The sequence below is a fragment of the Falco biarmicus genome, chromosome 13 (assembly GCF_023638135.1).
Source record: "Falco biarmicus isolate bFalBia1 chromosome 13, bFalBia1.pri, whole genome shotgun sequence".
In the NCBI taxonomy this organism is placed as follows: domain Eukaryota; kingdom Metazoa; phylum Chordata; class Aves; order Falconiformes; family Falconidae; genus Falco; species Falco biarmicus.
This window is the reverse complement of record NC_079300.1, coordinates 11,628,692-11,643,953: the sequence shown is the minus strand read 5'-3', so window position 1 is coordinate 11,643,953 and position 15,262 is coordinate 11,628,692. Positions and strand designations below refer to the sequence as shown.

The 15,262-nt window shown below is 46.2% G+C and overlaps 1 protein-coding gene across 2 annotated transcripts in view; it reads left to right on the top strand.

Annotated features, from left to right (window-relative positions):
* Positions 1 to 713: 713 nt before the first annotated feature.
* DIS3L2 (DIS3 like 3'-5' exoribonuclease 2) overlaps positions 714 to 15,262 on the top strand; it is a 195,990-nt gene continuing 181,441 nt past the window's right edge. Inside the window, exons 1-2 of one of the 2 annotated variants that reach the window (XM_056358435.1) lie at positions 714 to 1,159; positions 3,729 to 4,448. In XM_056358435.1, the coding sequence (XP_056214410.1) occupies positions 3,749 to 4,448 (700 nt within the window). In that variant the 5' untranslated portion in view covers positions 714 to 1,159; positions 3,729 to 3,748. The remainder of the gene's footprint in view (positions 1,160 to 3,728; positions 4,449 to 15,262) is intronic. The other variant, XM_056358436.1, reaches the window with a different exon arrangement.

Sequence of the window (15,262 nt, the reverse complement as noted above, 5' to 3'; positions counted from 1 at the left end):
GAACAGGGAGTAAAGCCCCAGCTCCTGACTCTGGTCTCATGCTTCACCATCTGACACAAAGGCTCTGACTTACCCTGCTGGAAATCAGGCCAGTGTTGCCCAGTACCATGAGTTGGTCACTACTCGGGTGCTGTGGTATGGGTGGGCTGTAGGGCTGGCAGGTTGCCTGGCACCCAACCCCCAGAGCTAGGGGAGCATGAAGAGCTTAGGACACAGGAGCCTGCTCTCCTCTGCAGCGCAGCCAAGGCCATGCAGGTCTCGAAGGAGGCTTCCCCGTGCGGCTTCTGGAGGTACAGCTGCCTGCAAACCTTTGGGAGTTTCCACCGGGACAGTAGCAGTTTTGGCTCTTTACAGTATTAAATCAGCTGAACTATGTGTTTTTTACCTATCTGGCTAGAAACTTTGGATGAAGCAGGAGTGCTGGCGGTGAACTGGACACCACAGAGCACCCAGCTGGCCCTGGCTGGAAGCAGGAGGGTGTCTGCACACTCCAGGGATCATGGTGTCTGCAGACCTTCAGGCTGGGGATGGTCTGGGTTGGGCTTCTGCTGTAGTGCCAGCACCTCCTGTCCCCCACCTCCCCGCAGCACCCTGGCCCTGCAGGGACTCTGTTAGATGCCCCAGCTCAGCCCCCCAGAGCAGAAGCCCCAGCCTGGGTGGCCTACCACCCTCACCAGCTGTGACTGACCAAGCGGGGGCCCAGGCCCAGCCTCAGCCCTGTGCGGAGGCTCCCCTTTCCTGGCAGGCCGTGGAGACCCGCAGGCCCTGCCAGCAGGGAGCACCCTCCTCTGCAGGGAGCGGGGCTGGGGCACCCTGTCCCCTCCTGGGCCACCCTGTCCCCCGCCGGGCCAACCTGCCCGCCCTCTCCACGGGGCCTGCCTCACGGGACCCTTCCCGAGCTCCGTCCTTTGGCCCAGGCGGGGCCCACGGGCTGGCGGCCCGCCCCGTGTCACTAGAGGCCGCTCGGGGGTCCGGGTCCTGCGCCGGCCCCGGGGGTGCGGGGCGCGGTCAGGGAGGGACGGGGAGGGAGCGCTTCACGCGTTCGGCCTTCTGGGCCCTGCCGCGGCCCGTAGGCCTCCCCTGACCCGGAAGTGGACGGTGGGGGCGCTGGGACATTTAAACGGCGCGGAGCGGCGCTGCGGGGGGAGCGGTTCGGCCGGTGAGTGGTGGGGCCGGGCTGGGCGCGGTGCCCCCTCCCCGGGCTCGCCGCCAGGGTCCCGAGAGGAGGGAGCGGCGCCCCGGCCGGTCCCGGCGGCGCTCAGGCCCTGTCACCCTCGTGGCAGCGCCGCCGCGGCGGGGGCCGGGCCTGGCGGTTTGCTGGCTCGTCCGGCGGGCGCCACCTGCTTCGGTCCTCGCAGAAGGGTGGCGGCGGCCCGGGTTGCGTTCCTGAGGGGGTCGGGGGCGCTCCGGGCGAGAGCGCTGGTGCCTGGTAGGGGAGGGGGCGGCCGAGGGCCTGCCCCGGGCTGCCCCCGCTCCCGGTCGTGCCGCTGGGGCGGGTGCGCCTACCTTTGCCGTCGTGCGCTGCCTGGGGGGCCGGGGCACCCCCCGGGCGCCGTCCCCTGCGAGGTGAAGGGCGGGGGAGTGGAGGCCGGTACGGCTTTTGGAAAAGCAGTCGGGTGGGAACGGCGGGGGCAGTTTCCCCACTGGGCCCGGCTGAGGGGGCATCTCCCTTCGTGCCTCCGTCCTGGCATCCCGCTCATCCTCATGGCTGTCCCGCCGTGGGGCCCAGCCTGGGTGGGCAACGCCTCGGGCCCACCTCTGCCTCCCTCTGCGCCCCGGCCGCTGGCAGCCTGGCGGGTCCTGGCTGTCCGTGGAAGACTAGGAATGACATTGTAACGTGTGGGGGCTTGTAAGTCCCCGTCTTTTGTCTGTGCACCAGTTGCTAACTGCTACTGTGATGAAAGTTGCAGAAATTATAGTGGAGGTGAGGTGCAAATGTTTAGTCTTTGCTTATAAATAAAGACAGCAAACTCCTGTATCCTGGAACCAGTGTTTGAAGAGTTAGCCTCGCTGGCTTTTATAAATGTTATCTACTTCTATTGAACTGGCAATGGGAAAAGGTGACGTTAAAAGAAAGCTTGCTGTAGACCTACCCATGTGAGTGTTTTGTAATAGCTCTGTAGCAGGTCACTCTATTAGAAAAGTTTAGCTATTGGCCAGCACCAATGGAAAAATCTTAGGAACAAGAATCACAAACCACACAAAGAATTTTTCCTATTTGTTCAGGGATTTTTAATTTTTGCTTTGTATTGTGAAGCCTGCTCACATCCGTGCTCAATTACTTAAGTAAATCTTGCTGCAACACACATTATTTCTCTGAAAGGGCCAGAGCAGGCACTCTGAGGAGGAGCTGGCTCTGCTGTCCTTGGTCCCTGCTGGATGATGCCCCGTTCCTAGGCAGTATGTGCATGGAGGAGACTGTCTGGATGCTTATCCTCTGTGCAACTGCAGCAAAAGGGAGAAGAGGGCTGGGTAAGGGCAAAAGAAAATTCCAAGCATGCTGGAAGTAGGGAAGGGAATAAAAATTTCTTTTCTGCTGAGCTCAGTATTCTGTTCTGCCAACATCCCTGTACTTAGAGAGGTGACGAGAGAGAGGTTTAATGGATGGTATCCTTTATTTTAGATTAGAGTCCAATGCCCCTCAGTTCTGGTATAAAACATGATAGTAAGCCCTGAAGTTCTCAATGTACCAGCTGGGGTGAAGTTCAGCTGTTCAGCTTTAAACATGTCTTGAAAGATAAGAGGCCCTTTTATGAAAACCTGCAGAAGACAGCAGTTGCATTGGGCTCCTTTATCAATATTTTTATATTGCTTTTTGATGTTGCATACAGCAAAAATCATTGCAATGTCCTGTCTATACCTATAATTTACCTTAATAGTAGCTGAGGATAATTTACTAGATTGTTTTGCTCTGAACACTTAAAAGCTAGAGCAGCTGAAAAAGGATTGGAAGATGCTTGATCTACTTAAGTTCCATGTTTGTGCAGCAAAGGTGGAGGTGTAATACCATCTGCAGAAACTGGTGCTGGATGGAGCAGCAGCCAGTGTGTCTCAGTTGCTAAGAATTACGAGTTCTTGCAAGACAGTTAGTTGTGCTAGGGAATGTGTTTTATTTCCATCATACTGGGAAGTGAGTTTATGGCTAGAAAGACAAGCTGAAATGGTTAGTCTTCGTATCTGAAGCAAATGTCCTGTATAATCCAGATGCGTCAGCCATTGTGGCAGGGAGTTAACAGGCAATGTGTGCTTTTACAGCAACATTGAAGCACTTCAATAAGGATGAAGACTATTTTTGAAGACTCTAGGTTGGACATGACAAGATTTTACTTCTGATAAATACTAAACTGATAAATCTGATAAAGTTTGTCAGTCACTGCTTTAATTTACCTGGCTTTTTCAAAGGCAGGGAAGAGCAGATTGAAGGAATCCTTTATATTTGGGGTATATACCTCAGGACACAATTCCCTGTTTTGTGTGGCATATGGGCAGGTATGACTTACAGGCTGTGGTCACTCCTAGGTACTGACAGGGATTTGGTGCAGGGCAGATGTTGAGAATGTCGTGAAACCCCTTCCCCCTCAGTGGAGTGACTTACCAACCCAGAATTTTTGTAAAGGTCAATACGTTCTCATTTAGTACATTTTTGTGTCTTTTAGTGTCATCAATTATTTGATGCTTTGTTTCAAGAAAATAACCCTTTTTCCCCCTGTGTCTATTTATAACTGAAGTTTGGGGCTTTTACTGCACTATGGATCAGCTGGGGTATGTGAGAAGTACTGCTTCTGCCCAAGGTGCCAAAGAGGGATTGGGCAAGCCTGCTGCTCCCCAGAAGAACGCTTATGCGAGGCTTGTGCAAAAGCACCACAGCGTCCGATTCCAGTCCTATTTGAATCACGTTGCACAGAAGATGCAGCTAGAAGAGAGCATCTCCAGTGACCCCAGCTCGGATCTGGACCCACCCCTGAGGAGAGGCCTGGTGAAGGATAATCCAGCCAGGAATGGATTGAATCTGCGCAGCTATTCACCGGTCAGAACATCTCATCTGGAACAGCTTATGCCTGGAGGATTTGGGAACAATAAACCCCAAACTGCTGTGAACAGAAGTCCTCATAAAACAAATACCATTGTTAGTCCAGAGAGAGACTTGGAGTTGGAGGAAGACTATTATGTACATCAGCACGGAGCTGCAGCTGACTTGTTAAATATGAGTGATGCCCTGGGTGGGAGAGTATCGAACAGCCTAAGACACCGTGCAGCTCTGCGGAAGTCCTCTGGTTCTGATGAAAAGGATGAGGATGACATGTGGAGGAGGAAACATAAGAAACGAGGCAGATGTGCTGCCAACACAGATACAGCAGCTGGACACTTGTTGACTGAGCAGTTTAGTGAGGATGTGCTGGCAATAAATGCCAGGAAAAACAGTCACTCCTCTCCAGGTCGAGTCCAAGGTGAGTTCACAGTGATGAACTGTTTAGTCCATTTGCTACAATTACTGTGGAATTGAATGTTAGGTTTTAGTCACGAGTGAGTTAACATGAGCCAGTTCTACTCTGTCCAAGTTAGTCAGCCCTTAGTTACCTGTGGGTGGCTTTGTCCTGGTTTACAAGTAAGCCATCCGGCATGTATAAATGGCTTCATGTGGAGCCAGCTTGGTGCTGGCAGAACCTAATGCCCTGGCCTAAGCTCTGTGAATGTGGCTGTGCTGCTTCCAGGCTCAAGACTAGGAGAGCCCAATTTCTCTGGTGTAGAGTCCAAATTAGTAAGACTGCTGGATCTGAGCTGACTCAGGGCAGAGTCACGCTTTTCTCTGCATTGCCTCTTTGGATCCGGAGCATTTGCTTGCCTTTGCGGAGGGTCCAAGTCCATCTAATACTCAGGGGCTAAGATGCCTGTGTAATTCCTGATACAGAGTGTTGACTCCAGTAAATTTTGCTGTTAGTAGCAGAGACCACATCTTGCAGTAGTAAAGTGAATGTCTCTCTGAAATGTGGTACTTGAGGCAAAAAGCTCTCTTACGGAGATACATACAATTTTTTCTTAAAAAAAAATAATCCCCAAAACAAAGCATCAACAAGCAACCAAAGCCAAAGTTCAAATTTGATCTCTCAGTGTAATGGGTTAAAACTTCCTCTGAATGTTGTTTATGGTGAAATACTTGGATAGCCTGATCTTATGAGCTACTGCTGGAGGAACTCATAAATGTCACCGTATTAAATTCTCTGTAACAAGTAGAAAAGAGATTGATTTCTCAGTTGAGTAAGACGGGCCCGAGGCCTATCACAACCCTGGGATTGGAAATGAAGTAAATGTTTAACTAAATCAGTCTTACAAAACTATGCTCTGTCACTCAAGAGTGACAAGTAATATGCTTTTCTTAGTGATAGTGATATTTTTGAGGCTGTGACAGTAGATCATGTGCTAAAGTTGGTAAACTTTCATGAGTTCTTGCAAGACAGATCATAGAGATATAACAGAGGCAGATTATGTTAAAATTTGTTGATGAGCTTGGTTTCTGGGAGGTTTTTTTGTTTATTTTTTGCATGCTTCATTGTAACATTACTTATTATGCTAGCCTGTTGTAATAGACTTTGCTACCTTTTACCCTTTAACTTTTGGGGAGCAAAGAAGTGCAGCTAACAGAGATCCTAGAAGGCTTACAGTTTGTAGCCATAAAAATGATAGGTGCCTACATGGATTTTAATCTAATATAAAAATACCCTGGCTTTCAAAAGCAAGCACCTGCGGTTCCCTCCTGGTCTAGTTGGGAGTGAGGTTGCACAAACCCTTTGAAAACTAGTTGTTTGCTTAGTGTAAAGACCTAGAGCATAAAATGGTGGCCCTCATGTTTGACCTCCCAGGTGGAAAACTCACGCTGTGGGGAAGATTATTGGAAAATTATTTGCTTAAACAGTGACACCCTTCCTGTTCTTCCCCCTGCATGCCTCCCCAGCCACCCTCCTGTGTAGCTGAGATCGGTTACACTCCAGAATGCTTGCAGGGACACGAAAAGAGTTTATTGAGGAGGAAAGAAATGGGGGGGGGGCAGGGAAGTAATTTGGTTCAGAGAAACATCTTTTCTGTTGTTCAGTTTGAGTATGTTTTAGAACTCTTGCTTAAGTGAAATGAAGATTTTACAGTATGCAAGCACTTAGGTATGAGAACTCACACATCACAGTACCAGATTAATTTTTTCTCACTTCAAAGCTTGTCTTTCTCTCTTGATGCTGATATAAGTCTTATTACTTTGCATAGGCAGGTGCCTGGTTTGATCAGTTTAAATCAAGGCTTGTGAAACTGTGATGGCAAGAATTGCTTCTGTCATGGCAGTGAGGCATATCATCTTTTCAGTAGTGACATTTCCTCATAAATTAATTCTGTTCAGGCTGTTGTAGGCTTTCCAAAAGGCTCTTTGAGCTAATCTCAAAGCCAGGTATCTCTTTTTATATCGCTTCGTTTCATTGTCCTCATCTTAACAGCTCTTCAGCTCAGGCTTTGGTTGTTCCGTGGTCAGGTTTGCAATGTCCCTAAAACTGACAGTACTAAAATTGAAGGCAAACATGGAGGTCTGATAAAACCCTTTGAGTGCCCTGGGGCAGGCTGTGGGCACAGAGGGACTGGGCTGTATTAATGTCCTTCTGGTGGTGCAGTAGTTCCAGTGGCTTTGGGGGAAAGCGGAGTGGTTTGTGGAGCCCCAGGCAAGCATCACTGAGCCCTGGAGCTCATTGCTGGTACGTATTGCTGTCTGTGAGAAGCACTTGAGGATTGCCTTTGTCATTCTGTACTGTAAGGCTCCAAGATGAGGACTGGGGGGCAGAAATAATTTCATAGCAGATAATTAGGAAACTGGCCATGGCAGTCTCTTCTGGCATTCTGTACAGTAGCTACTTTTCCCAAGTATTGAAACTTTGAAGCTGAGAGAGCCATGTGGACAAAACTCCATTGTCCCTTGTCTGAAGTGTGACATAATCATGAAACTGCAGGTTGGATTCACTCTACGTTATCAGCACTCTTGGGTTTGGGTAAACAAAGCTGCATGTAGAAGCTGTTCCACAGATTGTTGCTCATTTTGGCACAGCTATAACCTCTGTGAGGAGAATTACCATAAAACCTCCTGTTCTGAAGTTTCTTCTCAAACAAACCCCTGTAAGCTATATAATAATCCTAAAATGCCACTTTAAATTGTGATGCTTTTAATTTTTAATCTAATAGCATTTTCCTGCTGGTGTTTTCCCCTAAATCTCCAATTCTCTAGGTTCTTTGGGTACTAACATTTGGTTGAACTTCCTTAACAGAAAGTATATTATGAAGTCCCTTGAGTTGTTTTCTGATTTTGATCAAAGGCTCTAATGGTTTTCTCACTTCAATCTGGAGATAGTCATCAAAATCACTTTTCAGACTGACTGATGTTTCTGTCATAAAAGGGTTTAAAACCATCTCTTCCTTGAGGACAGAAGTACTGACTCTTTCTGCAGCATCTGTCTGTCCCACGCTAGTCATTGAAATTTGCATGGCTGCTAAGTGGAACTTCATCTTAAATATCTGTGATGCATTGCTTTATCAGTGAGTGTGGACCAAGCTGCATGTTTTATTGGGGACAGCCAGGTTTCAGTTGCTTTTTGAGTATGTGCACTTCACAGCCTGTTTTTGAGGGAATGTTACTGTTTGATAGAACATTCCTGAGTCTGCTGGAAAGCCTAAAAAACTAGACATCTGCAGAAGAGAGCTGTCCTCCAAATGTGGAGTGCAGCATGGTCTTTGGGAACACCATCTCCCAGCCATTCTTGATTGTAGAGGATCTTGGGAGCTTGAGTACCTGGGAGCAAATGGCTTTATTGATGCTGAAAGCTTGGGTGGAGCAAGATGCTTGTAAAGGTTGTTTGGTACGAAATTGGTTCGGACTTGATGGGCGGAATATACAGTCTCAGTTTGTATCTGCAGATATCCTCCTTGGGAAGAACACCACCACCAGCTTTGCTAGGTAGCCTCCTGAGGCTCCTCTCGCTACAAGCTTCACGGGTTTGTGATGTGATGGAGGTATCTTATCCATCTGTCAGGGTCAGCATGCCCCCTGAGTAGAAACAGACAATTCCTGGGTAACAACATGCCTCTTCTGAAATGGCGTAAGATTTCCACAGTGCTTTCTGATTTATCATCTGTCTGACGCTTGGCATTTATTCGCCCAGCCTGTGGTACTTAACCAACTTGGGCAGCTTCCACGGAGGAGTGTTGCTGGCAAGCAGGCTGGTGTTTAGTATCATAGCTTTAAAAACAATTGTTGCTGTTGGATGGTGGTGTTATGTTTGTGGCTGCAACCCTGACATTTAAGGGTTTCAGTACAGGTAAAGGAAATACCCTGGAATGGCTTCCCTGCATGTTTGATGGGCACAGCTGGTCAAGAGATACCAGCCTTAACACAATGGCAAAATCTTACGGGTTTTGTCTTTCCACAGTATACTGCAGTGAATTCTGTATTTGCTTTTGTTTCTCTGGGAGCAGTTGGAGGAAGAACCACAGCTTCTGCTTTTCCCTTCTTGTAAGGCAAATTTGAGATAATGCTACTTTAGTGGTGAGTCTTCCAGTTCTTGCGTGGTGAAATTCAGTACTTAAGAATGCTGTTATCTCCCTGTCTGGCACAAGTAAATATAAGCCAGTGATCTAGTAAAGGCCACAGAATCAGCTCAATAAATGGAGAATGTTGGTTGCTGTGGAAATCTTTAAAATGTAGCTAATCTTGCCAGGTGCAATGTAATGTTCCTTAGGTGACATTAATCATAGTAATAAGATATGAGAGAGGAGGGAAAACTGGATTTATTGTATGGCCCCATCTGAGAAACACATGAAAAATAGAATGCTCCTTTCTTTAATGATTTAGCAACGTCATCACAAACATAAATTTCTCTCTTGCTTTTGATAGAAAAAAAATCCTGCATTCCTGAATCTTGTGCAACTAATGTTTTTGGCTAACATCAGCTATAGTATGTGAGTTAATATCTGATGTATCCTCTCCTGGGGAGATGAGATCCTGCCCTTGCAGGGACTGTGGTTTTTGTGTGTGATCTCATAACTGTCTTCCATGCCCTTTACCAGAGTCCTGAGCGCACTGTGCTGCAGTGGGACCGAGTTCTGCAGCAGGAGCCCTTCCATTTGGCAGCAAACCTTTCATCTCCGTGAAGGAGCTTCTTTCACCTACTAGTGCTTGTGTGAAAATGTTCATCAGTGGAAACACTTGTTGCTGTTAACCTGGCTTTCTTTTTTTTAACTGTTTTTTCTTCTCTTTAGCCCCCATTATGTAGCTCAGGTAACTATGTCTGTCAGTGTGGTGTTGGTCCTGGAAAAATAATAAGCTAACACAAGAACTGAATTGATTTTTTAATCAGTTTTACATCTTTTCTTTAGTGTGACTTGTCAGTTTATGCAATAGAGGTCCTGTTGAACTTCATCAGTGTCAGTTTCTCATGAGGTTAGAAGTTTGATGATAAAGGTATGAATGTGGTTGCTAGTGTGTTAGCATAATAAAATCACAGCACGTATGTAATGGTTTAAAAGCTGTTTAGGTGAACTAATTAAATGCAGCAATAACTTGAGAATGGTTACCAACAGGTGTGTCTGGTTCCTGCAGTGTCATGTTCTGACCCTGTGCTGTTTAGTACTTCAGTCAATCATCAGGAAGAAAACATACAAGTAGGGTTGAAAGGCTTTTTGGATGACTTGGAGATGACAAGGAGTATTGAATTATGGGGGCAGTTACTGGCAGCCATCTGGATCACTTGGTGGACTGGGAGTAGGCAAAACAAGATCTATTTATTGGGCCAGTGTAGAACCATGCTAGCAGTGCGAGGAACCTAGTGTGGGAAGCAACAGCTTGGAAAAAAGTTCTGAGCTTTTGATGGATTAATCAGCTGAACATCCCCCTCCTGTGAAATGTGGCCAAAAGGGTAATGTATGAGCATGGGAATTGGAAGATGGAGTATGGACTGCGTGTGTCTTTGGCACGGCAGCAGCTTCTGGAGTATTGTATCCTGTGGTGATGCCCTCTGTTCAGGGCGGATGGTGATGAATTGATGAATACTCAGAGGACGGCCACAAGAAGATTAAAATGCTGGGATCATGAGTGAGTGATTTGAGGAACCCTGCTTTACTTATCAAAGAGATGCTTGGGGGAAGGGAGCTTTCAGTAAATTGCCTACATCGGGAACAGATGTTCAATAATAGGCTACTCAGTTGAGCAGATTATGATATAACACATTTGAGGCTAAACAAATCTGGGCTTGAAATACGGTGCAATTTAGCAGTGAGGGTAAATGACCATTGGAACAGTTTTACTAAGGCTTGTGGTATGTGGGCTGTCACTGGCATGTTTAAAAGCCCTGATAACAAGTTTTACCCCTCAAATACGCTGGCGTTCAAACAGGAATTAATTTGGAAAAGCCCTCTGTCCTTTTTTATCCATGAGGTCAGCCAGCCCACACACCCCAGTCCGGTCTGGTCCGTTGTTCAGATAATCTCTGAAGTATCTCCTTCGCTGGGGGTACCCAGGTAGGTAGGACAGATGCTTTGCAGCTGGCTTCAGTGGCTAATTGTGATTCCTTCCCAGTCTGTGGCTGCTGCAAGGATTTCACCACTGTCTTGCTCTCCAGCCTCTGCTTCTGCCTCTCCTGACCTATGTGCTGGTGTCTACGTTTTGCCCTCCCACCTCAAGCCCCCCTGCAAACGAGCTTCATGAAATGCTTTGGGCTGCATGTCCCTAACTCCCTCTTGTGGGGAAACCTGAGCTACAGAGAGTTGAAACTTGGCTGGGGCAGGATGGAAAACAAAATGTTGAGATCTATTGCATAAAATAATGTCTTCTGTGGCAAAAATAAAAATTTCCAGGGTGCTGAAGGAAGGTGTCAACACTAGTAGCTGCAGCCCACAGATGTATGGGGCAGGTCATGCTTGGGAGAATATTTCAGGCTCTCTACAGATACAAGCCTGCAGCGATACTGTGTTTTTGTTCAGTTTGTATGTTTTTAGGACTTTTCCCCCCATGTTACTAAGGGTTGTGAATTATGTACCTACTACATTGAATGGGCAGTATGGGGAATGGTTCTTCAGCAAATCGTCTTATTCTGCAGCTTATTTGGTATCCTTGGGCTAGGTATGAATCTGAAAGCAGTTCTTTCATTTCTTCAACTGTTAATGTCTTCCAGTACATTAGCACCTCCCATCAGGTATTTTGCCTTTCAAAGCCTCATGACTTCCTCTGATCTTTGAGCAACTTGCTTCCCTTAAACTACTGAAGCTCAGAAATCAAAGAGAGAACTTCTGCAATATTAAGTTTTTAAAGTATTTTTCTTCAAGTCTTGAAGAAGCCTTTTCACAGCATAGTTGCTGGATAAAACAAAGAGCACAAGGTAATGGAAGCGGAAGATGCTTTGGGAGGATGGAAGGATGAGGGGACAGTGGAAGCAGCCCTGACCCACATCCCGAGGCAGGAGTGGAAGCCTGGAGGAGTGCAGTCACCAGGCGGAGTAGGTAGTTAGGAGGTCATGAGCAGGGTGGAGCTGGTTCACAGAGAGTCCTGAAAACTAGAGGAGCTGTATCCCCTCCCTGACAACGCCACTGTGCTGCTGCACACAGCTGGAGCACAGTAACTATTTTGATAAACTTTTAGTCTATTGCTACTAAATGAGTTTCGTCACCAGCCCTTAGTTCACAGCCTGGAATGGTATCTTTGGCTCTTGCACTCATGTAGTATTCCTACAACACAAACCCTGCTGAGGAATTGAATAAAACTGCAATTACTGTCTGAGTTACTGAAGTCAAAATCCTGCAGCATGAGGATGCTTGGAAGTGTTTTGGAAGAGGAAGCATGGTGTCGTGGGCACATGATCTTGGCGGTCAGGAGCAGTTTCCACAGCATTGTTTTCTGCAGCAGAAAGAATCCATTGTGCATTTTTCTTCATTTCAGTTTTTCAAAGTGTAGGCCCTTTCAGAAAGCCAAAGTCAGCAAGGACGTTTTCATTTTCCCTTGTGCTGCATGCCCCTAGATTTCAGTACGGAACAAGTTTTAAATAAGTACGTGCAGCTTAAAGCAAAAGAGCAGTGGCAACGTGTGCTTCCTACCTCATTTTTATGGATCTGGGAATGAGCATCTGTCTCTGCTCCTGACGTTCCTGAGTATCCATGGCCATGGCACTTCACTTTTGTGCTACTGCCATCCCTAAATAGGAATGTTTCTTTCTCCGTGGCTCATTGCGAGAATGCCTAATGTCTGAATCTTTTACAACCAGCCGCAGTGTAGTGGTCACCTCCAAAAGCAGCTCATGGCCCTATAAACTCAAACCATGGCAGCCTGTATTTCCCCATCCAGGAGTCACGGGCTGGGGGCAGGCTGTCTTTCTGCAGCCAGCTTGTTCCCCATGTGGCAAGGATTCCCTTGGTGCTTGGGTTTTTTTGATGTTTGATGCTTCTGTGCAGATTGTGGCTGACTTTCTGCCCGAAATGTTTAGAGAATCACCTTTTCCAAAGAGGCAGGGCAAGAGGGCTCTCCAGATCTGTTCCTGGGTACACCAATGACTTACAGCCAGACAGTGACTGGCACAGGCGCAGCTGTATGACATTGTACAGGGTTGCTGGTAGCCAGTTGGGCTGTTGCTAGAGGGACTGATTGCTCTGAATCACTCCTGCAATCACATTTATGAGCGGTGTGGACAGGCCTTCACTTAAGCATTGTCTTCTCATTTTAGTTTGGTTTGTCTTGAGGATGGAAGGTTACAGCTCAGATTTACACCGTGGATGGGCCCTGGTGGCCCATTGTAATGGGTCAATTAGTGGAGACTGGTGGGCATGGGAGCTAGTTCTGGCAGCTGGATTTCAATACATCATCCACTCAGTTCAGGACATTTGCATAGAATTTACATTTTGGCTGAGCTCGTGCATGTAAATGTAGGTCTGCATTGTTTTTCTTCTTTGAATGACTGTTTAATTAACTTTAAACTTAATTATGCAATCTGCCATCTGCTGAAGTCCCTACAGTGCTGTCCTATCACCGTCCTTCTCCACTTCCGTCAAGAATATTCCCTTTCCCGGAAGTCTGCCGTACTTTTCAATCATTAAGATAACTTCAAATCATTCACATACTTGTATGGTTATTTTTGAGGGACTCACAGCAGCATTGTAGGATCTCCCTTTAGCTCTGTGGTCGGGCTTGGACGGAGCACAGGAGTGTGCTGCAGAACTTCCAGTTTAGGATTCTTTGAGTTTACATTTCATCAGAGAAGAAGGATCTTGTTTTATTTGCTCATGATAAGGAGAATGTGCTCTCAGACTTTCTCTTAGATCCCAGACTGAGCATCTGAAATACCGCCTACCAGCTTTATCTCCTGAAAGTCTCTTTGCTGCAATGAAACCTTACTGAACTGATAACGTATCTCAAGTCTTGCCTTTCCACTCCTACATCTCTAATGAATTCTTTCCCTTTACATCCTCATTTCTCTCTATTGCTTTGTCTTTAGTCTTGAGCCATCTACTTTATTTAACCTGTATCCTTCAAGATACTGTAAAATGCATGGAGGTGGTTCTGTTCCAAGGCTGTCAGAGAATGCTGAACTTGTAATTCATGTTGAGAGCAGTGTTGAAGCACAGCTGTTCCTAGCACAGGCTGGAGTGGAGCTGAGCTCATGGGGAGTGTGGTAGATGGGTTTTGATCCTGTTTGTGTTATTAGGGCTCGAGCACAGGGTTTTGCTTGTGATATCTTCCAAGGAGTGTCTTTTTTTTTTTTTTTTTTTCTTCCTGGTACAGAACTCTTTCCTTGAGCAGCTATACCAACAGCTGTCTTTGTGTTTTTCCTTTTAAAGCAAAATAGAGAAAAAAAGTCCTTGGCTGCTACCATTAGTGGGTTATTTAATCTCTTAAATCTGCAAAATATTTTGCAAAACATAAATAGCTAGTTACTTCTGGCCTGTCTGTGACCAGTGTTTTTGTTGACATAACTTGCATTTGAGATCACTTCAGTGGTGTTTGTTGGTTTTGCCTGTTGTTTTTGCCTGTGTGTGGTAATTTGATCCCAAATATTGTAGTAGTCATTTAAGCGCTTGGAGTTTTTGAGTTAGTCACTTATATAATATGGCATATACTGGGTATCGCTGGTGCACGAGGAATGTCAAACAATCTAACTTATTTTGGCTTTTAAAATTTGAGAGGGAAGTATTTTCAAGGCTTCTCTGAGCAGCAAAAAATATCAAGTAGCTTTTAAATTGCCTGTTTAAGCATAGGAAAGGGGAAGACATAGGGTTCCTAGCAAAACCACCCTGATGTTAATGTAGTTTGTGCTGGCAAAGCATGCTTTTGCTAGTACAGTTTATTTGACTTTGGAGAATGAAATGAATAGTTGCCTGGTACAACAGTGTCAACACTAGGTCTGTGCCTATCCAGAGCTGCCAGTCGGGAACTGCATCCCCCCAGCTCATCAAAGCTTCACAAAGGGATTCACAAAAGCACCTGGGGTGGGTTGTTCAGTGGCTATGTAGGATTTGAGATTTTTTTTTGTGTCCCAGATGTTTTTCCAAAACAAGGCAGAGTTTCCTTTGGCTGAACTCTTGTATTGAGACTATTAATACACCCTGTTATATATCAGCATCCATAGTGGCTAATAAAGTTGTGGACAGGACTTCCTGGCAGATCATGGAGAGTATTCATTTGCTGAAAGACCAAATTTGATGGTTTCTAAGATTTGCTTTGCCAACTCTGCCAGGAGCCAAGGGCCAACTTGAACTTGTTGATCTGTGAGGTGATGCCTTGGGCTGCCACATGGTTGGACTCTAATTCATTAACTTTCTAGTAAGGATGGGCAGGAACATGCTTTATTTAGCTTTCTTGCCACGCTTAACCTAGTCTGATTTAAATGGGAGCGTAGGACTAAGCAGGGGCTGACATCAGAGTTGTTCTCATTGCCTTTAGTTGGTTAATTCCTGCTTTTGGAGGTATGGTAGTGTTGGGTGACCCTTCATTTGGTAGCTGCCATGACTTCTAGCCCATAAGCATGTCCTTACAGAGTTTTACTAAGTGCATAGCTGGGTTGTCTTGAAGAATTAAATGTCAGGGAACTTCTTGGAAGGTTTGAAGCAAATTGGTTCAAGTCATTGAAATGTGTCAGCAATGAAATGAAACATTGTAGCAATACAGACAAATATTTAGTAACCATGTGTTGAGAGTGTCTCATTAACTGATAACAAATTGTTCTATTGCGTGTTATCAGTTCTGGGGATATGCTTCTGTTTC